General features: G+C 33.7%; 2 protein-coding genes across 5 annotated transcripts; both read left to right on the top strand.

Annotated features, from left to right (window-relative positions):
* Positions 1 to 765: 765 nt before the first annotated feature.
* Positions 766 to 5,034, top strand: LOC145306112 (eukaryotic translation initiation factor 3 subunit G-like). Its single transcript, XM_080148063.1, has 8 exons — positions 766 to 897; positions 1,434 to 1,542; positions 1,775 to 1,912; positions 2,289 to 2,407; positions 2,817 to 2,902; positions 3,213 to 3,315; positions 4,388 to 4,505; positions 4,878 to 5,034. Exons 1-8 carry the CDS (start codon positions 830 to 832, stop codon positions 5,001 to 5,003), a joined length of 867 nt encoding a protein of 288 aa, XP_080004189.1. The 5' UTR covers positions 766 to 829; the 3' UTR covers positions 5,004 to 5,034.
* An 809-nt stretch (positions 5,035 to 5,843) lies between these two features.
* On the top strand, positions 5,844 to 25,320 carry LOC145306110 (uncharacterized). Of its 4 annotated transcripts, none has more exons than XR_013874893.1 (12): positions 5,844 to 6,906; positions 7,178 to 7,273; positions 7,805 to 7,855; positions 8,980 to 9,078; positions 9,605 to 9,683; positions 10,528 to 10,602; positions 11,050 to 11,100; positions 11,548 to 11,632; positions 18,175 to 18,306; positions 23,865 to 23,939; positions 24,541 to 24,738; positions 25,214 to 25,320. XR_013874893.1 is itself a non-coding variant. In XM_080148062.1 (12 exons), exons 1-11 carry the CDS (start codon positions 6,852 to 6,854, stop codon positions 24,574 to 24,576), a joined length of 834 nt encoding a protein of 277 aa, XP_080004188.1. In that variant the 5' UTR covers positions 5,844 to 6,851; the 3' UTR covers positions 24,577 to 24,621; positions 24,714 to 25,320. The 4 variants fall into 4 exon arrangements, 2 of the variants coding, with proteins under 2 accessions (XP_080004188.1, XP_080004187.1); XR_013874892.1 differs by having other exon boundaries at positions 25,197 to 25,320; XM_080148062.1 differs by having other exon boundaries at positions 24,541 to 24,621; positions 24,714 to 25,320.
* Positions 25,321 to 27,154: the final 1,834 nt, after the last annotated feature.

Raw genomic sequence — 27,154 nt, 5'->3', positions numbered from 1 at the left:
AAATTCTTTAAAGGGAGGGGGCGAAAGTGACACTTTTTGAAACCAAAACTAAAAGTCAAAGGAACTCAACTAAAAAAAGAGTTACAAGTCTGACATTTTGCATGGCAGTTGCTTTTTAGGGGTACAATATGGAACTGTGAAGAAACGGCGTCGCAACCGCCGAAAACCGCCGAGAAAAGGCAAAAAAAAATTTCGGCGGGAAACGGCGATTTTTGGCGGTTGCGCCGCCGTTTCTTTACAGTTCCATATTTTACCCCTATAAAGCAATTGCCATGCAAAATTTCAGACCTGTAACTCTTTTTTTTAGTTGAGTTCCTTTGTTTACTTTTAGTTTTGGTTTCAAAAAGTGTCACTTTCGCCTCCCCCCTTTACCATTCTCGAAACTTCTGGGTTACTTTAGATGGAACAGATTTACTCGTTCCGAGTCTTCGCGTTTTATTTCGATCGAGCTTCGGACAATATGACAAAATTGAGTAGGTACACGTTCCAAACGGATTTTTCTGGAATTCAAGCTATGAAATAATAATGTGAGGTTTTCATTGAAGTATCTAAACGAAAAAGAAAATTGAATATTATTGTTCGGTTTTGTAAAATGGTGAAATAATTTGTAATTTGGCACAAATATGGCATGTTTTGGAAAAAATTGTCATTATTAATTTATTTGTAAGATATGAACTCATTTGGTGTCTTAGATTTTATGCTAAAATGATTATTTTTGTTTATAACAAAAAGTTTTGATTATTGACCTTTTAAGATCGAGTAAGAAACAGGTTAAATTAGAATAAAAATTATAATTATTGTTTCAGAGTAGATAAGAAAGTACCCAAGAATGGCGGACGGTGGGTCTAGCTGGGCTGACGAGATTGAGAATGAGTCCAACAATCTTCCCCCGCCAAGGTATTAGCCCTGTCCCCAGCTCCCCCGATTCACATTTATACAAGAATGTCAAGAACTCGATCGTGTGTTCATTGGTAGCGTAGGACACAGTAGTTTTCAAGCTTCTATACGCATGTAAAAGGACGAAAGTATTCTCAATAAATCATAAAATTTGGTAGGTACTTAATATAAGGAAGAAGTGGCTTTAAATTATTAAGTTAGCTTTGATAGAAACTAAATATTTCGACTGTGGACCTGGTCATACCTTATTTACAGACTAGTTGCGCTTCCAATGAATACTAAGGCTTATTACAGGGCCATGAAACTCAACCATTTTGACATAGGTATCAAGCTTGATACCTATGTCAAAATGGTTGAGTTTCATGGCCCTGTAATAAGCCTTAGTATTCATTGGAAGCGCAACTAGTCTGTAAATAAGGTATGACCAGGTCCACAGTCGAAATATTTAGTTTCTATCAAAGCTAACTTAATAATTTAAAGCCACTTCTTCCTTAAAGTTCGATGCCTGTTGTGTAAAGCCAGTCTTCATTTTTCAGGGAAGAGTTGAAGGGCAATACAAAGATAGTTACTGAGTACTCCATGAAGGGAGACAAGAAAGTTAAAACTGTTAGAACTTATAAGATTGAAAAGAAAATGGTCCCTAAGGTAAACAAAATTATTTGCTTTTTCATAATAGTGTGATGAAAAAGGGCATATTAATAAAATGTTGGTTTAAAACAAATGCTGTAAAGCTTTTGATAATTGTAAGTATTTCATATTCAAGATACTCTCATTTATAACGTTCAATTTTGTATGAAATATAGTTATTTACAGTATTCTAATTTAGAACATGTCCTAATATAAGGAATTTAATTGGTTATTGTTAATTTATTTAAAGGCCATTGCTCGCCGCAAGGTGTGGCCCAAGTTTGGATTATCTGTCCACGACAAGCCGGGACCCAATCCTTCAACCACTGTTGTCTCTGAAGAAATTATGATGCAGTTTGTCACTGGCAAGGAAGAGCAAAAGGAAGAGGTCAGTTTTTTTGGTTTACAATTGTTCATGAGATTTAACAGAAAAAGGTATTCTACAATGACATGATAAGTATTTACTATTTATGTCAGTCAAAAAGGGAAAACTAATGAACGCTAAAAACTTTCTTTTAACAAAAATTTACCCGTGCACAACAATTTTTTCAAGACATTTATCTGTTAATAGTAATTGCTTTGAACGTTCTTACAGCAAAGCTAAACATCCATACCTCTCTATTCTTACTTTATTTATTTAATACTGTCATTAATACAAAGTAATAGTGGATATCAAATTAATAATCTCAAGTGTTAGTCGTGGCAGGGTATTTACGTAACCAAATCAACCCAGAAATCAAGCGAACGAGATATCATTTATTTAGGAACAATCTGAGCAAGACAAGTTGAAGGCAAGCCTGAAGGGCAACGTCAAGTGTAGGATCTGTAAGATGGACCATTGGACCAAAGAGTGCCCTTACAAGGATGATTTGGGTGCAATTAGGTAAAACAGGATCCTTAATTTTAAAATAGACCTCAAACAACCCCAAAGAAAATCTATCCTTGATGCTTCTTTATGTTTGGTTAAATTAGGTTTGAGAATGTCTCAAACAAAAGTGCAGCGTATGCCCCCAAAGTACTTTGTCCTCTATTGGTGCAGATATTTTTAAAATCCTAAAATGATGGGTGGGTGTATAGGGGTCCAATGGCGATTAATACGGCTATTGTGAAAACTTAACCATTAGAATAAAATCATAACGGAGAATATTTTTTTTAATATGTTCTTTCAGCTGAAGAAAACATTCAAAATCACCTTATCCCATGGAAACCGACGAAAATACTTAAAATTTTTGAGAAAAAAATAATATTATAGTTTAAAAGCCATGGGGTGCAAGATTAGTTTCTTGTTGCAGGGAAAGTCTGGCGGCCCTGGAGAAAGAATCTGGAATGCCTGGAGATGAACAGGAGCCCTCCCTGGATATGGGACAATCCTCTTCAGGTAAACTACTAGTATACTAGCTGCAGAATCCGAGTCTTGGCTTAATGAGTTTACTGCTTTAGTTAATCCAAGTTTTTAGGGAATAACAATAACAAGTGAATTTTGAGATAATCATGATATGCCATGTGTCTAATTTGATGAAGACAGGGGTGTATATTTTTTCTATTATTTGATACCTTTTTTTTCCATATTAATGAGGATAGAAAAGAATTAGATAAGGAAGGGTTAAAAAAATTTCTTGTTGAAAAATATATACCACTGATATTTGCTATTGTTTTTTATATTACAAATTTTTTTTTTTATTGTTTAGGCAAATATGTTCCTCCCTCCAGAAGAGGTATGGACGGAGCCGCCAGACCTGGCATGGGTGACAGAATGCAAGATAGGCGCAGGGATGATACGGCTGCCGTCAGGTAAATTAGGTTTGGTGTCACTTTAATCTATAGGGAGATTTACATCCCCAATGATAATACAACACAAATTTTTTCTTTGGAATACAATTAGTGGTTTAAACGTTTGGACAAATGAACCTACGAATCAAAATTTAAAAGAGTTAAGAAAAATAAATATGAAACTTTTGGGACTAGTGTAATAAACAGCATATTGTCCACTACCTCTCTCTGACAAATTCATTCTAATGGCGTTTTACGTTAGGTATAAACTTTGAAACGTAAAAAAATTAACAATGAAAGGTACTAATAATAAAGGAACTATATTCTATCAAAGGGGGGGTTTTTTAATGCAACCATCTCGTAATCAGTGAGCAAATGACACTTTTCCGATCTGAACTTTTGCATGAGTAATCCTTGGTAGGTCTATTTTCCCTAAATCGAACAAAAAGTTGGAAAAGTAACGGCTAGCGGCTCAGCCGTTCAGCCGTTTTTTGCCTATTTTCAGGGTAAATCCATCATCAATTACGTAGGAATCGACTTTTTAAAACATATTTTTGGTTTAATTCATGTTAAATGATAGCAATAACCAATTTTAAAACTTCTAGTTTTAACAGCTACCGTCTAGAACCGTTTGATAGCGTTTTGGAGTAGAAAAGAGTATTATTTTGAGAGAGGTTTCGTGACTAATTTGCAGTATAAATATCAAAAGAATGGCAAAATAGCTGAGCCGCCAGCCGTTAGCCGTTACTTTTCCAACTTTTTGTTCGATTTAGGGAAAATAGACCTACCAAGGATTACTCATGCAAAATTATAGATGGAAATTCGAATTCTAAGTGCCATTTGCTCACTGATTACGAGATGGTTGCATTAAAAAACCCCCCCTTATAATTACATTTAACTTCACTATTAAAAAAAATGCCTTTAATTGTTTTTTTATATTGTTCAAATGTTTTATTACGCTATAACTTTTGGATTTAGGACACCACTAGTTTTTACAACAAAATCAAGATTTAATAAAAGTCCCCAAAGTTGTTATTTTTAGATCGGAGATCATTATATGTTATAGTACTTCTTATTCCTTGTTTTATTGTAGGGTGAGCAATTTGCCCGAGGTGACCACCGACCAGGACATTAAGGCCCTGTTCTCTGCCATTGGACCTATTGCCAGGATTTTCTTAGCCAAGGATAAGGCTGAACCAACCAAGTGCAAGGTGAGATTTTTCCGCGTAATTTTTTTATTGGCAAATAAACTGTTCGTTCCCTGCTATACTGCAAATCAAACAGCTAATTTTTTTAATGATTTGTATCAGTTGTTATACTAAATGATTTTTGGATTATGGAAAGAACACGAAGTTGTGGGTTTCGTCGTATTTTCACTGCAGCTTTTGATGGGTCATTTTAGGTTATGTTAGGTAAATGTTAATGACTGCCTCGCAGAGTTAGAAAATTAACCCCTCAGGGTTAGAGCCCCCCGCAGGTTCTGAAAATAGGAGAAAAGCTACAGTAAAGATATGACGAAACCCGTTACTTCTCTTTCTTTCCATGATATCAATCTTCTCTCGGTAATAATAGAGAATTTTTAGGGCTTTGCTTTTGTGAACTATATCAACACCTACGACGCGGAACAGGCCATCAAGAAGTTGAACGGATTCAGATATGATCATCTTATTCTTAATGTCGAGTGGGCCAAGCCATCTAGCGATCGTTAAGGGATAGTTCCATGAAGAATTTAGTCTTTGAATTTAAATTCAGGGATATTAAGAACTACATCACTCTTGTATGTCTATTTTAACTGTGACATAAGGGGACTGTGAGTGTGCAGGAAAAATGGATACAGTCCCTTTCGTGACAACGACTCTTAAGGGGCGTTTCGTGGTATTTTCTAGGCTCTAACACTGCGGGGCCATCACCTAATCTAACCTAAATTAACTTATCAAAAGCTACTGTGAAAATACGACGAAACGAGCCTTAAGAGGCGTTGTCACGGAAGGGACTCAATCGAAAAAGAGCAAGTGATCTAAGTACCTTTCAGTAAATATATAAAGCTATTTTGTTATATATACTAGTCTACTATCAAAATGATTAAATAAACATAAAAATCAATCTACCTTAGATTCATGAAAAGGAAAAAAAGTTTGATTTTGTGTTTTTTTTAAAATTATTAAATATGTAGACTTCAACATGTCATACACAATATCAGTAGGTATAAAATATAACTTTATATGCTATGACAGCCAAAAGTACATAATTGAAAGTAATTTTTAAAAGCGAAGCTTTTCTATAATAAGGGTCGGTCCGTCCGTCACAAACGGATAGCTTTTTTAGTTAATTTAGGCTTGTTAGAATTTTCCTATCGATTTCAAACTTTGCATGGTGATTCCTTTAGTAGTTAGGTACGATTTAGAAAGCGTAGCAACTCTATAATCATTACAAGAATGTCCGTACGTCCATTTTAAGCATGTTGATTTTTTTTACTTTTTTAACAACAATTTTTTTTGTGATCTAATCATCCGATTGATCTGATTTTTGGTATGTTTATTCCTGGGACAACAAAGTATAATGTTTCAAGCGAAGCAGCTCTATAATCAAGTCTTAAAAATGTAAGTATGTCCATAATCATTATCCTGTATCAAGCAGTTTTTCAACAAATTTACACTTACAATTTTGCTTCAACTCTTATACATTTATATTATGATTATTCAGTTCTGACACTATATAAGTGTTAATGCCCGTTTGTCCTGCAGTTTCAGTGCTTCGCTTTTATGGATGTTGTCATCCTTGTTATTTATAAAAATCCATACCTAATAAGTTTATAGATATAAATTATATCATGCAAGAGTATTTTCTTTTAGTGACGCAACTCGTTTAACCTTTTTATAAATTTTCATAAAAAATGAGGAAGAACTCGTGTGGCATTAATCATTTAACTATATTTATCACAAACATAGTGTTTATTTAAAAATATACTTGAGTTGTATGAGTATGCTGTAGGGCTAAAAGCAGTGCTTTCGTTCGTTCATAGTCATCTAAAGTGCAAAAAAGTACTCTAGGCTAAAGGATTATTTTTCTCAAGGTTATATTCTACAGTAAAAAACAAGGTTTAATTCTAAATATCTTAACTCTCTAAATCCCTCTCATGGCACTATCGCTTTAGTTGTTCCAATGGGTTACTGAAGAAAAAAAAACAGCTGATTCCAAAAACGCGCCAACCAACCTTAACAGCTGATCTTTCAAGAACGTTCCCGCGTTTTTATGTGATCTTTTTATCAGCTGCTACGCTACACTTTACGTGGATACCTAAAATTACATATTGACTTATTCTTTTAAATATATATATTAAATAATCCCTTTTTATCACCTCTCATTTGTTTCCTTAGAAGTTTGAAAGCAAGATTCGTGTGTCGTTTATACTGAATTTTGTAAATAAATTGTCAATGTTCAAATTAAAACTTTTTTTTACAACTGTCAGTTTATAGTTATTTTTCAAGATCCAACTAGGATACAAATTGACATTTCATATGTTGACAATTTAAATTTTTCAGAACAGTTTTTTTAGAATGTCTTTAGCCGGAATATTGAAAGAAAGATCAGACAATGAAAAGAAAACAAAGGAAAATTGTTGGTTTCATTAAAAACTTATAATATTATTAACCTATATATAAATCTTCTAAATTTTTAAAGGTATAAGTTAAAGCCTACCTGAAAAGCAAATCCAATCTGACCAGCCTTCAGTTGTTTAAGAACAGTTTGACTTAATAAGCGCATTTAACTAAACGCTAACAAATAATATGCAAAAAAAATGACCCTCTTTCTTCAAAAAGGACTTTACTTTCATTGACATTGTCATACTTGTCAGATAAATGAAACCAAAAATTTGAAAAGGTTATAACCGATGCGTCACAGGCAATAAGAAACCTGAAACGCCAGAACAAAACAATAGAAGAGAGGACAAAGTTTCTGAGGAAACAAATATGCGAAGGTAAGAAAGAACACTATTCATGTAAAAAAACGTACCCAAAAATTTATTAATAAATGCAACAAAATTCTTATTGGTAAAGGCCTTTACATTGCTTTTATTCTTGCATATCTTGTATATCTAAACATTGAATTTAGAAAGAATATGTAAAGGCGTAGTTGCTCGAAATGCATTTAAATACCTATGAATTTAGTAAACTGCATATTTTTTAAACATTAACTACATCTATAAGCCGGGCATATATTTTATCTACAGAATTTTAATATTTTAACTCTACCTATTAGTTAAAAATATCAAGAATTATATAAAAATCATATTTTTGGACGTTAAACAAAAACAATACATGGTATCTTCATTGCTAATCTCTATTAATCATATTCTATAAAAATTACATTTAAAGGTTCACTACTTCAAGTACCCAAACTTGTTAAATGCACTTCATTCAACTATTCCTTTTGCCTGGTGGAAAATAGTTTTTTTTATTCTGGTGCATTATCTCTTAATATATGTTGTTAAATATTTTTCTTCCTATAGGAAACCTAGAAGTTGGAAATACAGAAAACAATGATAATGATAAAAATACAGGTACTGAACTAAAATAATGGTTTGGTTTGGATTTCCCTATTTTTTTTTTTCACCTTCAAGTCGTGCATTTTTATTATTAAATTCGGAATCAAAAAGTGTTATTTTTGGCGTTTATTGAGATAAAAGGGGACTATGCACAAACGAGAGCATGTGATTTTAAGCACCTTCCAGCAGTGAACGGTGAACCCAAGTAATTTTTTAGTGGATATAGGTATTATGTTTAAGTTTAATATTATATACCTATCAACTAAAGTTTCAACATTTTTTTGGCACAATGTCATCAAATGTTTTTTTGAGTTCTAAAAACAAAATAAAATAATACGGCAAAAAATCCTCAAATGCTGTATATTGTAAAAGTACCTACATTAGTTTTAGCTGTTTACATTATTACAAGTTACTACCTACCTCTTTTTCGTAACATACACTTTTCGTCGAAATAATGCCTACCTACCTATACTTTTGAACTCAACAAAATATTTGATGAAATTTCATAAAAGAAATGTTTAGGTATCTTTAAAAAGTTATTTTTATATAAAACCATGGTGAAACATAATTTATTTAGCCGATATAACAATATTAAGCATGATCTAATATATTCACTAAAAGATACTCAGTTTTAATGCTGGAAGGTGCTTAAAATCACTTGTAAAAACATAGACTGAAAACCAGTTATTTATGGGGTGTTAAACCAAACCAACCCAAGAAAATTAATAGGTTTTCGAAGATTTCTTGGTGAGAATTTTATTTGTGTTCTGAGCATAAAATGAATAATTTTAAGTTTATTCCCATATGTTACACTAGCGGCTACGCCCCTAGAGGCCTCTAGGGGTACGTTAAATATTTTCTTTTCAATATATGTTAAGATCAGCTGTTTTCCATAAAATATCCGCTAGGCGGCGCTTTATGTATTATTTTGAATTTTGGGATTTCTCTTGGGAGTTTAGTGGTATCCTCCCCCCAAATAGCTCTTAACCTTCGCAGGATCTATAAGAAGATACAATGTAATGGAGAGGAGAACCATATCGGTTCAGCGGTTATCGAGATCCTTCGGTACAGACAGACAAGATCCTTTTACTTCATTATAAGGGTATCTTCTTAACATTAAAACTATTGTTTTATTTTAGTTTCTTCAGAATCAGCCGAGCTGTTATATAGAATAAGCAAGTCCAACCAGAAACTTGAAGGTCTAGCCTGTTTGACCGGAATCACAGCCACAAAACAGGAATATTATTATTATTATACCTAATCAGAAGAAAACTAGCTACATTTTCTGTTTTTCAGAGAATTTTCTTATGATGCTTTTGATTTTTAACTTTCTTGAAAAAATCTAGTGTTTGTTTGTTATTGTAAAAATACCCTAGAAAATAGTTTAAAACCATCACCTAACTATTATATTATTTTCCTGAAAAGAATACCTAACCTCTAGATCATATCAAACAAATATTATTTGTATCATTAAAAGAAGTATTATTCAAATTTTCTTTACATCCCTGTTTATATGATAGTATTAGGATATCTGACAATGTGTGTGTTTGTCTATGTGGAATGTGGATGAAAGAAGATTTCTAACCGCTGAACCGATATTACAAAATAGCTTCTCAATTTCATAGGTCCTGGGAAGGTTTATAACTATTTTTGTGGAGGGTACCAGCATCCTCAAAAGAGAAAGCGCTTCTAAAAAAAATTACCTCTAGGGGCATAGCTGCTAGTGTGTTTTTAAAAAGAAGGTATAAAATAAATATGATCAGGGAAACCAGATTGTGTACATGTTTGATCCATTTGTGCAGGGAAAACACAAGGGAACTTATTATATCAGATTCGGACCAAGGAATCATTTCATAGCTTTCATGTATGGGAGGTTGTAGCACTCATACCATCCAAAAATTGCAGGTTTTAACAGACAACCAACTATTTTGGTACTTTGATTGAATTTTGATTGGTTGTTTCTAATTATGAGTCTAAAATTTTCACCAATGATTTAAGTCTAAAGAAGGGTTATTTTGTTAATCATAATTAATAAGGGAGGGGGCGGAAGTGACACTTTTTGAAACCAAAACTAAAAGTCAAAGGAAGTTAAGAAACTCAACTAAATAAAGAGTTACAGCTCTGAAATTTTGGCATGGCAGTTGCTTTAATGAGATACAATATGGAATAGTGAAGAAACGGCCGAAAACCACCGTTTACCGCCAATTTTTTTGTCTTTTCTCGCCATATCAGACAATTTTCAATCATCTGAGATGTACCTACTTTTTTTTCATAAAAATTTCTCTTATATGTTCACTTGAAAGTTTTCAGTTTTATTTTTTTAATATTGACATGTTTTAAAGTGTCACTTGAAAATATAAGGGAAATTTTTATGGAAAATTTTTTTTATCTCAGATGATTGAGAACTGTTTGATTTGGCGAAAAAATGCAAAAAAAAATTCGGCTGGAAACGGCAATTTTTATCACAGTTCCATACATATTGTACCTCTTTTAAGCAACTGCCATGTCAAATCTCAGAGCTTTAACTCTTTATTTAGTTGAGCCGGAGCTGGAGACGGAGCCGTATTTCAAAATACGGCTCCGCGGAGCCGGAGCCGCATCAAAATTATACGGCTCCGACACCCTGCCTTTAGATCTCTGTTTTACAAACACAAGAAATATGTTAATGAAATGATTTTGTTTGATAGTTATACATTACTTGAACATAACCTACCCGCTGGGATTAATGTCAGAAAACTGTATAAAGAAACATTTGATGCTAGGTGTGTATTTGTTTTTTTGTTAAGTTGTTGGATGGGCGACTTTGGGATTTCTCTCAAAATGCTTGTCCGAGCACAGATCCCGTCCCCCTTCCCCCCTTAATACAAGGCAGCATCTCGACCATGCCCCTCCCCCCCCCCCCCATCCTCATTTTAATAATAAAGGGGGGATTTTCTGTGCTCTAAAAGAACTTATGGTGATAGCACCGTATTTTTAGGAAAATGTCTAAGTAGGTGATAAGTGTTTTTTCTCAAGGAATAAGTAAAAGTATATCCGCAGTAAAAAAATTTGAAATTTGACTTTTATTACCTAGGTAGTCGTTTTTCATCCGATAAATGATTTATAGGGCTAAGTTTGGTAATTTTTATTTCTTTTTTTTGTAAAAAAAAGAACAGTTATTATATTTCGTTGCAAATATCAAATGCTATATTTGTTTGTTTTTATTTTAGAAAGCAGAATTCTAGTGAAAACCTGAAGGATTTTTTGAAGATAGTTTTCAGGTTTTATTTTTTTTTATATTTTTCTTGAAGCCACCTAATTTATTTTTATTATATTATACCTATAAAGTAGTAAGATTTTTTTTCTGTAGCTTTAAATTGCTTCTGAACCAGAAGATTTCTCCATTTTAGGGAAGCTTCACATACGTCCGTTTTTTTTTCCTATTTTATTTTTAAGTTTTCCGATTTCAGATGGTTTTAGGCTATTTTTCTGTTCTTCCTTACCCTTTAAATACGGAGCACGTAGATGCTAGGAGCGCAGCTGCTTGTCTGCTTTAAACTTTGAATTAATTATCCTTTGTGTTAGTAGGGCAGATAACTTATAATCAAAGTTTGTCCGTTTGACTCTTCAGTCTGATGTTTACTTTCATAATTTAAGCTCAAAACCTAACATATTAATATATTAAGTAATGCTGCGCGATGTTAGATAAAATTGACTTTGCTTTTTAGATATTTACGTAGCTTCCTTTCTCGGGAACAGCAAGTGGAAGATGTCAAAGACGGAGATCTGGCGCTTCACCTTAAACACATTGAGGAAAAATATATTCATGTTAATCACTAACTTAAGTTTGAGGGGATGGGGTGAAGTACAACCACCCTCCCATGAGAAATAATCCAAAGAAAAAAAAAATTAACCGCTTTTCAAAATTAAATTTCCTTTCAAAAATGAAGGGGTAATTGCACAAAGTGAATTTAGTGAACTGCATATTTTTTTCTGTTCTATAGTTTAAACTTATACATCTATAGGACATATATTGAAAGAATTTAAATTTTTTAACACGTAGTTTTAAAAATATTAAGAATTAGAAATCATATTTTTTGGATGTATGCAATTGAACTTATATTGCTGTCCTGTTTTCACATAAACAGGATAAAGACTATTTTGGTGGTGCCTAATTGATTGCTATTTATTTTAATACAAAATCATATTTGTTAGATGGTATTCTTGTAACTTATGCTTGCAATCAAACATGTAAAATGCATTTCATGCAACTATTCCTTTTAAAGTAGAGGGTTGACCCACTACGCATCCTCAAAATGCCCTAAGAAGTGTAGCCGTTTTTTTTATATAGAGACAAAAATGTACAGATTGCTATCCTTGGATTCATCATCATCATTGCCTTTTAGTTCTCGGCAGAACGTAGGCCATGCACAATGGTTCTCCAATCTTCCTTTTTCTGGGCACGTTTTGAGGCATTGCTGAAAGATGGAATTTTCTTTTCTTTCAGTTCACTTAAGAGTTCCCTCCTCCAGGTTGTTTTTGGTCTACCTGGTTTCCTCTTTCCTACGTGGGGGTTCCAAGTCAAGGCTTGATTGGTTATATCATCATGCCCTTTCCTTAGAGTGTGCCCCAGCCATCTCCATTTTCTCTGTTTTATTGTCAGTTTAATGTCTGACATATCACTGCGCTCTAGAAGCTCAGCATTTGTGATCTTATTTGGCCAAAAGATCTTGTGGATTCTCCTTAGACATTTATTGACATATGTCTGTAGCTTGGAGACCACTGCTGTGTTTAGGAACCAAGTTTCAGCCCCATACAGCAAAACAGAGAGAACATTTGACTTGAGAACAGTCTTAACTTGGTCTTTATGGAGATGTTGTTGGAATTCCAAATTTTGTTCAGGCTGGCAAAGGCTGTCCTAGATTTGTTAATTCTAGCTTTAACATCTGTTAAAGTGCCTCCAGCTTCATCAATTTTACTTCCAAGATACTCAAAACAATCTACATCCTCAAGAATTTGGTCTCCAATAGTAATTGGTTGTTGGGAATTTGCATTTAATCAGAGTATTTTGGTTTTAGGAACATTTATTTCTAGTCCAATTTTCTTGGAGGTTTCAGCTATCCTGTTAGTCCTTCTTTGCATTTGACTTCTATTGCTTGTTAACAAAACAATATCATCAGCAAAGTCCAGATCTCCTAAATATTTGGGATTGCCAAATAGCTCCCAGCGAATGCCATCATTACTTTCACAATTCTTCATGATCCAGTCAATGGCAAGGAGGAAAAGGAAGGGAGAAAGAAGGCATCCTTGTCTGACGCCTGTTACAATCTCAAAAAAGGTTGATAGTTTACCTTTATACATTACGTTTCCACCTCCTTTATGATAGACTAGCGGCTTCGCCCCTAGCCTCTAGGGGCTTTGCCCCAAGAGGTTTGATCAAACCAATTTTTCGTATTTTAGATTTAAAATAAAAATAAAATTTTTTTTTTTTTTTTTTTTGGGGGGGGGGTATTTTTCATTTTTGGGGGGGTTAGGGGTGTCCCACCCCCCAAGAAAATAGTTATAAACCTTCCCGGGAACTATGAGAAGCTACCCTGTAAAGGAGAACCCGATCGGTTCAGCGGTTAGCGAGATCCTTCGCTACAAACAGACAAACACACAAACACACAAACACACAAACACACAAACAAACAGACAGACATCGTTCTACTTTGTATTATAGATAGCTTTAATGATATTGATTATCTTTTCTGGAATGCCATAGTGTCGGCAGATTTTCCAGAGAGATCTTCTGTCTAAAGAATCAAATGCTTTTTTGTAGTCAATGAAGTTTACAAAAAGCTCAGAGTTCCATTCCTTGGATTGCTCTATGATGATTCTTAGAGAGGTTATCTGATCAATAGTGCAGGCTGGCCACAAACATACTATTTCCACTATTTCCACTATTTTTGCATACTATGCAAACTATTCCAAAAAAATATGCTATTTTCACTATTGTCCAAAATTGCATACTATTTCCACTATTTCTTTGGATTTCAGATAAATCTTCAATTTTTAGGTAACTAAAACAAACTGATTTTTTTGATCATGAAAAGAAAGCCAAGTAGCAGGTTTCATCGCATTTTCACAGTATCTTTTCTCCTATTTCTAGTCCCTGCGGGGGGCTCTAACCCTGCGGGGCAATCATTAACACTTACCTAACCTAAAATAACCTATCAAATGCTTCTGTGAAAATACGGCAAAATCGCTACTTTGTTTCCAATTTTTTTTTAGAAATGTTTCCAGAAGAAAGTAGTCTTTCAGTTCAGATTGTTGTACCCTTATTGAAAGTTATTGGTATTTCTACATTCAATGTAAAGATTTTTTTTTGAAAGATACCAAAACTTGGGGTAATTAGTGACACAACCAAAAAGATTTCACCCAATTATCTCTAAAACTAAGGGAGTAGCACCCAAAATAAAATTGCTGGTATGTCATGTCACGTGTGACGAGTCACCACATTTCTCCCCGCCCCCCCTTTTGCAATTAGATGATAGGGTTGATTTATCAATTACATAACACTTGTTGCTTCGCCCATCGCCTCAGGAAAATAGCTTAAAACCAACCAAGTTTTTTATGAGCTTAGCTGAAAAGTATAACCGATTAGGACCAACATACTTTTGGCTTTAGAAAAACAAACTTACCTACTACTTATATTATAGGATAAAAATTAAACTGAAAATAATCGTTCATAAAATTGTGGCTAATCTTCCTTTGAATCATAATTAAATCATACTGACGATAATTATAAAGTATCTAACGGTTTCGGACATCATATAATGCAGTTTGAAAACAATAGGACAACTTTAACTTACCTAAATTATCGTCAAGAGCTATCCGTCACGTACGGACGGACATACATGAGAACCTATTTATAGAAAAGCAGCACTTAAAAAAACTCCCATCTGTAGTAAAGGTAAACAATATACTGACACTGAACATAACCTGTCGCGACAATATATTGACGTAAAAAGTATAAATTGAACATACACAACTTGAAATTTATATGAAAAATGTTAAAAATGCTACGTACTTTCTAATCATAGATAGGCTGGTTTTAAGAATTTAGAATCAATTGTATACTATTGGAATGTGTCGATCTACTTGAAATAAATATGCCATATCTATTATATCAGTTTTATTTCAGTATTTAGTGTTATCACTGCGCTACATACTTTTGGACCGGATTGTCCTATATATGAACAACAAGGATGTCAACATCCATAAGTAGCGAAGCACAAACAAATAAATAAGAATTTAGATATTAGTTGTTTAAAGCATGTAAATTAGGAAAAATCACGAAACCTTTTCAACATTTGTTTTTAATTTCTTAATATTTATATTTCAGTACTATGACTAACAGACTGACGGTCAAAGTAAATTACACACTGGATGCTTAAACCATGGGAAATTTAATTTTGATATATTTAACTACAAAAATTTTTAAAAACGGACCATAAACACCAAAGATAGGAGGAAAAATGTGAAAAATATAAAAATAGCCAAAAACCTGCAGGCAGTCTGACCGCTATTGATGTTTTCTTGAAACGACAGGAAATTTAATTTTGATATATATAACTGAAAAACTTCGGAAATCGGGCCATAAACACCAAAGGTATGGAGAAAAATGTGAAAAATACAAAAATAACCTAAAACCTGCTTAAAGGCAGTCTGACCGTCATAGTGGTTTTCTTGAAACGACAGGAAATTTAATTTTGATACTATAACAGAAAAAATTTTTGGAAATCAGACCATAAACACCAAAGATATGGAGAAAAATGTAAAAAATACAAAAATAGCCTAAAACCTGCTAAAAATCGGTCCTACCACCATTGATGTTTTATAGTTAATATAGTTAATTGTGCTCCTTAATAATTGGAATGTTGTCTAAAAATTTCAGCCTTTTATCTTTTATAGGAGCCGAGAATATCACGTTTCCCCCAAACTAAGACATACAGACAGATGGACATTTCAAATTACTGATAGCTAACCAACATTTTAAGGCCCTATAGTGTTTTAAATGCTTGCTATTTTATACTATTTTGTTTAAAATGCATACTATTTCATACTATTTGTTAAAAATTTGCATACTATTTTTAAAAATTTTACATACTATTGCATACTATTTACTTTTTTTTTGCATACTATTTTATACTATTTTGAAAAAAAGTCTGTGGCCACCCTGATAGTGGAACGGTTTGGTCTAAATCCAGCCTGATTAGGTCTTAGCTTTTCATTAACCTTCTTCTTTATTCTATTAAGAAGAATTTTACTAAGGATACGGCCAGGTACTGAAAGGAGCATTATCCCTCTGTAGTTTCCACATTGGGTCAAGTCTCCTTTTTTGGCTAGTATTGAGATATGTCCATTCTTCCAGTCCTCTGGGCATAACTCATCATTCCATATCTTTGTGATCAAAGGTAGGAATGCCTCAGCAGATGTATCTAGGTCTGCTTTTATGACCTCAGCTGGGATGTTATCAGGTCCAGCGGCCTTGTTATTTTTCAAACTTTTAATGGCCTCCTTGATTTCCAATAGATTTGGCGCTCGACAGTCAATGTCAAGTGCATCTGAGGGTGGAATCTCAGTTTTTTCCTCTGGAACTGGAAGATTCAGCAGTTCAGTGAAGTGCTCTGACCATCTATTTAGAATATCTTCATCAGTTTTAAGGAGTGAACCATCCTTGTCCCTGATGTGTGATCCTGATTTGTGTACTTTACCTGCAATGCTCTTAGTAATCTCATAGACATCTTACATTCTATTTTGATTAGCAGCATTTTCTGCTTGCATAGCAAGGTTTTCCAAGTGTTCTTTTTTGTCAATTCTGACACTTCTTTGGATTTCCCTGCTGAGCATCTTATACAGGTCTTTATATTCTGGAGAGTTTTTGGAGAGTGTCTTTTGTCTTACCTCTCTTCTTTGATCCATGAGATCAATGGATCTTTGAGTGATCCACGGCTTTTGGTTAGCCTAATTTTTCTTGGCTAGTATCATTATAAACTTTTTTGATACCTTGCCAAATATCTTCAACTCCATCATCCTCTTGAAGAGTCAACAACTCAAATCTGTTCTTTAGAGTGAGCTTAAACTCTTGTAGCTTTTCAGAGTTTTGAAGGGTTGTTAAATTATACTTTTTCCTGGGGTTAGGCTTTGTGTCCTGCTTTTTAAATCTAAGCCGAACTTTAGAAGATAGAAGATAATGGTCTGAATTAACATCAGGTCCTCTTTCAACCCTGACATCAAGGAGAGAACCTTTAAAACGTCTAGATATACAGATGTGATCTATCTGATTAAAGGTTCTTTGATCTGGTGATCTCCAGGTGGCAGTATGAATCTTCTTGTGTTTAAAGATGGTTCCACCAATGACAAGTTTGTTTTCAGTACAAAAACTTACAAGTCTATCACCATTGTCATTTTCCTTGCCATTACTTAAGCCTAGGCCATATCTGCCCATGACTTCTTCTAAATTCTCATTATTACTCCCCACTTGAGCATTAAAATCTCCTAGGAGCATGGTCAGGTCCTTTTCTTTATGACCATTCTTAAATACAGAGTCAAGCTGGTCATAAAATTCGTTTTTGACCTCTGTATCTGCTTGTTCTGTAGGAGCATATGCTACTATTATTTTCAGATTAATGTTTTTATTTGAGGATTTGAAGTAAGCCTCCATGATTCTTGAACCATGGGGTTGCCAACTGATCATGGCTTGCTCTGCTTGCTTGGACAGCATAAGAGCCACCCCTTGGTTATGTCCTAGATCCTCATTCATATGGCCTGAGTTAAAGTATTTTCAAGCCAAATGATGTTTAAACTCCATTATTTGTCCACCTTGATTCGGTGATAGCCAGGATATCAACCTTGGCTTTAAGCATTTCTCGGCAAATGTTTTCTGTCTGGCCTGACTGAAACATTGTCCGAACATTCCAGGTGCAAATTTTTGCTGGTCTGCGGGAATTCAGAATCATCTGCCTGACTGGTCCTTTAGCGGTTTCCCAGCCAAACATCATATCGTTGTTTCCAACCTCTACTTCGTTCCCGAGCCCAAAGTTAAATTGGTCTTTACTTTGTGCAGATTGAACGTGAGCAGGTTTTTTCTAGGGAAGGATTGTTAGCCCCACCCAAACCCCCTGAACTGGGGGAAGTGACCAGAATTCAGTCTGGCATCTACCCTAGGACCTTTCCAGCACAGTAGGACTCTTCTGGTGTAGCTCCTAGGATCATTGATGCATGGTGCAGGATGGACGGCGTGCACGTAACTGGTCTCCCATCCTTGGATTAGTTTCCAAACAACATGAATATTTAAAACGTATTTGCAGACGCGCCACCAGCACACAGATATAACAGTTACCCTGCAAATCAGGGAGGAAGGGAATGAGGAGGCCAACTTGGTGGAAATTGGTTTGGAGTATGAGATGGATGCAGAAAGACCTATACCTGGAAGCCTAAAGGTAGAAAGCGGGTCATTTTTTGGCGTATTTTATTTTCCGTAAAGTTGTGTGTTAGCGTTTAAGTCAAATGCGCTTATGAAGTCAAACTGTTCTAAATTATGGCCATTTCATATATATACATTTGGTAAAAATTAAGAATAGTTTGACTTAATAAGTTCATTTTTCACAACGGTAACAGAAATTACGTAAAAATGACCCCTTCAGTTTTAACACAAATCAAAGGGGGGGGGCGAAAGTGACACTTTTTTAAACCAAAACTAAGAGTCAACAAAGGAACTGAACTAAAAAAAGGGTTACAGGTCTGAGATTTTGCATGGCAGTTGCTTTATAGGGGTACAATATGGAACTGTGAAGAAACGGCGGCGCAACCGCCGAAAACCGCCGTTTCCCGCCGTAATTTTTGTTGCCTTTTCTCGGCGGTTTTCGGCGGTTGCGCCGCCGTTTTTTCACAGTTCCATATTGTACCCCTATAAAGCAACTGCCATGCAAAATGTCAGACCTGTAACACTTTTTTTAGTTGAGTTCCTTTGACTTTTAGTTTTGGTTTCAAAAAGTGTCACTTTCGCCCCCCCCCCTTTATAAATTTACTGGAGTGAGACAAAAAGCCTTTTCTTAATAATTTGTTTACAAATGTATTTTGTTGAACATGAAAACCCTAAATAAAATCATATTTTCTTAACTTACATAGGTATTTAAGAAATGATTAAATAAGAAAATACATCCATCTGTCTGTTTGTCTATAAAGTATACAGGGGTGTATATTCTGCACATAAGGAAAAAGGATAAGAGGATGAATACTCACCCCTTTTTCATGGTAAAATACTACTTCCCCATCCCTAAATTTAGAAGCAGACGAAAATCAAAAACCGCCCAGGGCTTTTTGTAAGTTAATCATAAATAATAATGTGAATAAAAAGAAAAGCGATATTTAGCAAACAGCCGTGGGCGGTCAGAATCAGCTGAATGTTCATTATGAAAAAAATTTCCCCCCTTTTAGAAATAGAAGGATTCATCTTTCATGAACAAATTTTTTTAAAAATAAAAATAAAATTCTATGTAATTTTTAATTAAAACATTAAAACGAAAATATCTAATCTAATATTCTTGCCCTAAATATGGAAATAGTAAAAAGTAAAAAAATATTTTTAAAAATAATTTTGAATCCTCCCATTTGAAAAGTAGTGGAATAGCAATAAATTTTAGTGCGGCAACAGCGCTGAGTAGGCCTCTAGGCCCACTGCCTATTTTCGTCTTCTAGTTGCTTCGATTCCTCTCTTTTATTTTTTTCTCTATGATTCTGCTCAAGATTTATTTTTTTTCCCCGGCTACAAATTTCTTTATTTCCCCCCCCCCCCTAGTTTTTTCTCACCTAGTAGGGGGGTAAATGGAAAAATATTTAAAGAACTCTATATTTTATTTATTTTAACCCTCCTACCACACATTCTTTGATTTTTTTTACCAAGGAGGGGGGGGGGGGAGAAATGGAAAAAATGTTTTCAGTTTTCTTAATTTTTACATTTTTGTCCCCTCCAACCACTAATTTTTTATTCCCCCCCCCCCCCCCCTGAGTCGGGGATCCCATGTAGAATATACACCCCTGAAAGTATACCCAGTACCTACATTATATAATAACATTTTCTAAATAGATTTATGATTTTGTTCCTATGAGTTTTGATAAATGTTTCCAGTATGGCTTCGAAACAGATTAATATCCCTGTATTAAAACCGTATTATATCCAGCTTTCTACAAATATAAAAATGTTCAATAATAGTATTAAAACCAGTTTGTTAGCTTGTGCCTTCGGTATCTCTGGGCTAACAAAACTGGGTTTAATCTAATAATTGTACATTTTTATATCTGCGGAAAGCTGTTCATAATACGATGCGATAAATAACTATTACAGTGTGTTTTTTTATGAGAACTTTTTTGAAAGCAATTTTATCCCACTTATAGTTATCATAATTTAATGATTAACGGCTTATTTTCTTCGTTTTTTATAACCATTTATAGAACATCAAAAAAATATTTCAGTTTTTATTTAAAAAGTACAGTAAAATCAAAAATTCAAAACTTGGGTGTCACATCTAAAAATGGTTTTAGCGCATTTTTCTCAAGCTCAAATCTTTTACCCTTTGCAAGAAAAAAATTGGATTTTCAGTACGACTTTGGGGGGCCAGTACACCCTCCTTGGTTGAGATATGGCCTTCAAACTTTGATATGTTCTAGTACATGTCCCAAAAAGTACACTATGGTCTATTTAAGGGGTTTAGTGGAAATTTGGTATAGCTTTAATCAAATTTAAATATTTACACTTCTACCAGTCCGAATTCATTAAAATAAAAAGTTATGAGTAATATATTACATTAGGCAACTTTTTAAAGTTAGTCATGTATAGGTGCGTGCACAGGAATGTGATTGGGGGGTAACCAAAAAGGGGTGATTTTTAAAATATACTTTTTGTTACAACTCTGTTATTTTTAAAGATAATTGAACCAAGTTTCTTCCCTGATTCAATTACTACCCTAGGTAAACGATTATTAATAAATAATAGGGATTTTCCGCCGAAACCGCCGCCTACCGCCGAATTCCGCCGTGTTATTTGCTACCTTATTTGGCTGTTTGGAGTCAATAGAAAAGTGTGATCTATTTGAATAAAAGTATTATAATACACCTTTTTCTATCCACGTACAACTGCTTTTTAATATTTATAATTTATTTAAGAGAGGTTAGGTCTTTTTAAACTTAATGAAAATGAATATTGAGACTGGATAATCGAGCTTCCTATTAAAGATATTGATAATTTTTTTTGTAAAGTATCTTATGTGTATTTTTCTACCTGTATAGTCTACCATTATAAGTACCTATTTAAATTTAGTACTGTCCTTCAATGGCCTACAGGGGCCAAAACCGCCAACCCCCCCCCCCCTCTTTCTACTATCAAACCATTTTTGTAAAGTATCTTATGTGTATTTTTCTACCTGTATATTCTACCATTATAAGTACCTATTTAAATTTAGTACTGTCCTTCAATGGCCTACAGGGGCCAAAACCGCCAACCCCCCCCCCCCCTCTTTCTACTATCAAACCAGAAGTTAAAATTTTAATTTTGTTTTTAAAAGTATCAGACTGAGTTTTAAAGGAAAAAATAATTCTCATAACTAAACTAAATATTTTTTTGTATCTATGCCCCCTCCCCCCCTATCTAACCAAAAATAAAACCATCATAAAATTGATATCAAACAAACTTTAATTCATTTTAGAACAGTAAAGAAAAACCGGTAGACCAAGTAATAGACTAAAACAGTATTTGCCAGCTAAATCATAACATAAAAATGCATTATATCTTTCAAAAAAAGACAGAAGAAACGAACACATTTACTCTTTGAAATCTTAATGTTCTTAGAGTTTTACAGACAGAGTGAGGGGACCAAGTGAACTAAAGAGTAGATGCTTGTTGGTGAGTTAATCATCACAAAAAAATCAGCTTTCTTACAAAATAAAACTGCGTAGTAGATCAAATTTTCCCTATAGATATCTAATGTCTGTAAGAGAATTAACAGAATGTGTTATGATTTGTAATCTCCCCCCCCCCCCCTTCAAATTTAGGTTTTACAGGCAATTTTCAGATTAAAAATTTTTAAAGTTGCGCTACCGACCCCACTCTGGAAACTTGACTAACAGTTGTATTATATTCTCAAAATTTAGAATCATATATGGTTTGGTATGGGGTCGGTAGCGCAACTAGGAGTAAAATGACGAAAACTAATTTTTTTTGCTAAATTTTTCAGTAAAAAATTGACGAAAATTATTTCATAAATTTACTTTCAAAGCATAAAATTAACACTTATAAGGTAAAATATATTATAAAAATGTTTTTATTTATTGATTTGGTGTATATATTTGTAAAGAATATGAACGAAATTAGTTTTTAATAGATATTTATGCAAAAAAAAATTATTTTTCATATCTAGGTAGAAAATAAAAAGTAGATTTTTGACCTTCAAAAAATATTGATTTGACCCAACTTTGAAGTAAAAATAAACTTAGTTCCAAACGTTATTTTTTCTTTTCCTTGTCCATTATGCATGCGCTGGGGTATGTAAATCAATAATATCAAGTTAAAATAAGAAAATTTGATCATGACTTTTTTGCCAAATTTCCACCCTTAGACCGTTGTGAAGTATCTGTATCAATTTTTAACTCTGTACATCAACTTTGAAGCGTTTTGCACCCATTCTTGCAAAGGGTAGAAGATACGAGCATGAGAAAAATGCGCTAAAACCATTTTTAGATGTTGATACCTAAGTTTTGAATTTTTGATTTTTCTGCTCTTTTTTAATAAAAACTGAAATATTTTTTTGATGTTCAATAAATGGTTATAAAAAACGAAGAAAATAAGCCATTAATCATTAAATTCTGATAACTATAAGTGGGGTAAAATTGCTTTAAAAAAAAGTTCTCATAAAAAAATACGCTGTAAAATCATGGAATTAATGCAACCATCTCGTGTAATCAATGTATAAATGGCACTTAGAATTCGAATTTTGATCTGAAATTTTGCATGAATTCGAATTTTGATCTGAAATTTTGCATGAGTAATCATTGGTAGGTCTATTTTCCCTAAATCGAACAAAAAGTTCAGCCGTTAAGCCATTTTTTGGCAATTTTCAATGGAAATCTATCACGAAATCTATCTTTACATAATACTTTTTTCCGCTCCAAAACGTTTTCAAACGGTTCTAGCCAGTAGTTGCTGGTACTAGAAATCTAAAAAATGTTTTTTGTATCATTTCAAATGATTTAAAGCAAAAATATGTTTCAAAAAGTTGATTCCTACGTAATTTATGACAGATTTGCTCTAAAAATAGCCAAAAAACGGCTAAACGGCTTAGCTGTTAGCCGTTACTTTTTCAACTTTTTGTTCGATTTAGGGATAATAGACCTACCAAGGATTACTCATGCAAAATTTCAGATCAAAATCAAAATTCTAAGTGCAATTTATACATTGATTACGAGATGGTTGCATTAACCCCCCCCCCCCTTTTATTTTATTACCATAGCTGGATCTTTAAATCGTTTAGTGGTGCGCTGAATCGGGGCGATCCAGTTCACCCCGGTTTGGCGCGGCAATGTCACTCTTTGAGTGCCATTGCCGCGCCAGTACCGCGCCACTGGGCGCGCTGATTCGCCCATTCCATTTTGATTTAAAGATTGAAATCTAATAATATCTAGGTGCGCCAAACTGGATCGCCCTGATTCAGCGAACCACTAAACGATTTAAAGATCCAGCTCAGATGTTTTCCAGCACTTTTGTTCTGCTAGGGAAATTGGGGCAACCATCCAAAGTTTTACTTTAATACCCTGACAAAATGTTTCTTTCAACTGGCTAAAATAAAGATGACACCCATCCTCCCTATTCTTCTCCTCCCTTCATCTGGAGGAACGCACTAACCAATGAATGAGGACCATGGTAGCAACCTAAATTGACGGTAAATTTCCCCTGTCATAATATCCACATATTCTATATCCATTCCTGTAATCCATTATTTTTGTTTAGGTCAAAGTTCCGGAAAGTTGGGAGGAAGCGTTGGACAGTATGATAGAACAATGTCAAGTCTTGTACACATTAAGGAATAAACATGTTTTATGCTTCCCTGGAAAGTCACTACAAAATTAACCCCCATGCATTTTATTAAGAAGACATCTTTTGAATGGGAAGAAGGTTGGATTGGATACTACTCTATAATTCGAAATGTCCGTCTATTCTGCAACGTTAAGTGGGAAACGTGATTTTTGTGGCCCCCATTCAAGATATACGGCTGAAATTTCATGTCCGGAGTCCCATCATCGTGTGTTTTTTTATGAACTTGACAAACATTGCAGTCGGACTGCTTTAAAGCAGCTTTTTAGCCGCTTTTGTCTTTACAACTGATTTCCTTTTATCTTTGGTGTTTGTGGTCCGATTTTAAAAGTTGTTGGTGTAAAAGTTTTTTGTTTGAAAATAATCTTTCATTATGGCTTCGAAACTGGTCCTTAGCCATAATAAAAAATCATGTATCGTTTTGTATTATATCAAATTTTCTCCCGTGCCTTCGGCAACTCGGGGCTAACAAAACTTGTTTTAATCTTATAATTGTAGGTACATTTTTATATCTGTGGAAAGCTGATAATATGATGCGATAAATAACTATTATCAATCTCATACATATTATAACACATGTTTATGAAATAGGTTAAAAGAAGGCATTCTCTCAGCTTTTAAAGAATAAGAAAATCCCACAAAAGAAAAGAAAAAAATATATCCATTTAGAGCACAAAAATGTTGTTTATTTAAGATTCAAACAATTTCAATTATATATAGATAGTTTTTATTTAATATGTTAAACCTAATTATGAAATTGTAGTATTAAAGTGTACTTGACAATGTACCTGTCAGAATCTAATACGCTTATCATATCTTATCATATCCTTATAATAAAGAAACAGAATGTCTGTCTGTCTTTGTCTGTACCGAAGGATCTTACTAACTGCTGAACCGATCGAGTTCTCCTTTACATTGGAGCTTCTCACAGGTCCTGGGAAGGTTTATAACTAATATGAGGGAGGGTACCACCACCCTCCCTAGATAAATCATCCATAGAAAATAATGATCTACCCCCCCAAAAAAAATTTTTTACTGTTATGTTTTAAAACTAAGTAGATACAATTGGAAGTGGTGGGGGTTCGACTAAACCCCCCCGCCCTCCGATCCAGGTGCGTAACCGCAAATCCTTTGCAAGTTAGTATTTTTTTTCTATTCATTTAAATCTTGCTTATGGCTGAAAGTCTGGAGTACTCCATTTCAGGTGATTTTTATTCAGGCCATTTGTAGTCTCTTAGCTGTCTTTAGATGTCCCTTGAGGCTAGGTGCTCAGTCGCTAGTATATGATATTTATAAGAAAGAACTTAGTACCTGTAATTTAAAATTATTTGTATGTATTGCTAAATGTTAAAATAATATATGAAAAAACGTATTTTAATAATTTTTCTTTTAGCAGCACAGCTACTATATAACTATGATGAGCTAGTTCGTTTTACTTTTCACTGTAAGTTAGTTAAATTAATATGATTCATGTCATTTAGACTGAAGAGGGTGCCATGTTCACCGAAATATATTTTATATAAATAATTATTAAGAAACAGAAATTCACTGCATTGAATTTATCATTGAATACAGGTATTGTCTGTCTGTCTGTCCGTCTGTATTCATGTCTGTCACTATGTTTGTCAGTCTGTCTGTCTGTCTGTCCATCTTTTTAAATACTTTAAAAGATTATTAATTTTTTTTTGCATATTCTTATTTTTTAGAATCAACTGAACATCTTCCATATAACTCGCTTTGTCTGTATGTCATTGTCCATCAATTCTTTGCTAATTATGGGTATTGTTATCATTCCTGTGTTAGGAGGCTACAAAGGTTTCAATCTTGTAAGATGTATTAAAAAAACAAGGATGACAACATGAATATTAGTAGCGTAGCAAAATCATTGAAAGGACAAAGTAAGTTATAAAATGGATGTTTGGATCTTCTGCCCCTGAAGGATAACAAAACGGATTAATTCTTACAAATTACTGTTTTACTATCTGCAGAAAGCTGTCTGTAAAATGAAGTGATAAATAACTATTAACATTTTTGTCAGTTATTAAAGTTTCTTCATCAAACTATTATTTTATTTAATGTTGAGAAGCTACACTTTAATTTGATATGTCTGTTTATCAAACCCAATACCCCAAACTTGAAGCCTTCAGCTTCAATAACAAAAAAAGGTTGCCAGTAACTAAATATATTTATACAATAAAAACATATTCATTTTTTCATATACCTAGAATGTAATTTGAAACCCCTATAACTTTTTTGTTATCAACGCAGAAGGCTTAAAATTTGTGGTATTTGACAGATTTTCAGCATACTTTGTAGATTGGTGTATTTCTTTCAGTTTTCTTCTTTCATCAATTAAATATTTTTTATTTCTGCGCTCATTTTTATTTTGAATTCCCAACACAAGTGATATAAACAGAGGTCGGCAGAAATAGACATTATCAGTCGCACAGCTTTTTTAACCACCAAATGTCACATCAGCCGTCATAAGCCTTACTATTCTCAGCCATCCTAGGCCTCACCATGCCGCAACAGCTTTTTAACCAATATATTACTCATTCAAAAAGTACTTTAAACAAAACTAAAGTAGCAGCTGCAACAAACCGAAACGGATTTGAACAAGGATGACACAATCCATAAGTTGTTAAGCTAAAAAATTATGGATGGACATCTGGAAAAAATAAACAATAGAGCACTGAAATAAAAAATAAGAAATAAAATAAAATAATTCACGAAACCTTTTAATATCTATAATGTGCAAATCTAGGAATCGATCTAGCACCACAATCAATAATCAAATCTCGATGAAACCTTATAGAATTTTGCAGAATTTTAACTTATTCAATTCCTGAAAATTTTAGCCTTTTATCTAAAATAGGAGTCGAGAAAATCATGAAAACTTAAAAATCTTGGAATCGATCTAGCACCTCAATTAATTGACATATCTTAAGGAAATTTGATGAAAATAGGAAAAATGTTTAATCTCTGAAAATTTCAGCCGCTAATCTGAAAAGCTGAGAAAATCCTGTTTCCCCTAAAACGTTTCTGACGGACGGACATTTCAAATTATATAGTAGCTTCACTACTAAACAGCTGGAAGGGAAAATCAGCCACAGCTGCAGCCTCAGTACCATAAGCCACTTAAAAGTTACAATATTCTATTCAGCAGGATCGATGCAATTCAAACCAGCTTATACCAAGAACAAAAT

Source organism: Acartia tonsa, chromosome 14, assembly GCF_053477335.1.
Source record: "Acartia tonsa isolate MP-2025a chromosome 14, ASM5347733v1, whole genome shotgun sequence".
NCBI classification, from domain to species: Eukaryota; Metazoa; Arthropoda; class Copepoda; order Calanoida; family Acartiidae; genus Acartia; species Acartia tonsa.
Note: the sequence above shows the minus strand (reverse complement) of the source record. Positions and strands in the feature narration are given on the sequence as shown.

Bases quoted from the DNA above. Each gene is read 5' to 3' on its own strand.
- LOC145306112 (XM_080148063.1), top strand. From the start codon at position 830: ATGGCGGACGGTGGGTCTAGCTGGGCTGACGAGATTGAGAATGAGTCC. The intron at 1,543-1,774 runs GTAAACAAAATT...ATTTATTTAAAG, and splicing joins AAAAGAAAATGGTCCCTAAG to GCCATTGCTCGCCGCAAGGT. The intron at 1,913-2,288 runs GTCAGTTTTTTT...TCATTTATTTAG, and splicing joins AGGAAGAGCAAAAGGAAGAG to GAACAATCTGAGCAAGACAA.
- LOC145306110 (XM_080148062.1), top strand. From the start codon at position 6,852: ATGTCTTTAGCCGGAATATTGAAAGAAAGATCAGACAATGAAAAGAAA. The intron at 10,603-11,049 runs GTGTGTATTTGT...TTTTTATTTTAG, and splicing joins AAAGAAACATTTGATGCTAG to AAAGCAGAATTCTAGTGAAA. The intron at 11,101-11,547 runs GTTTTATTTTTT...TTTGCTTTTTAG, and splicing joins TTTTTGAAGATAGTTTTCAG to ATATTTACGTAGCTTCCTTT.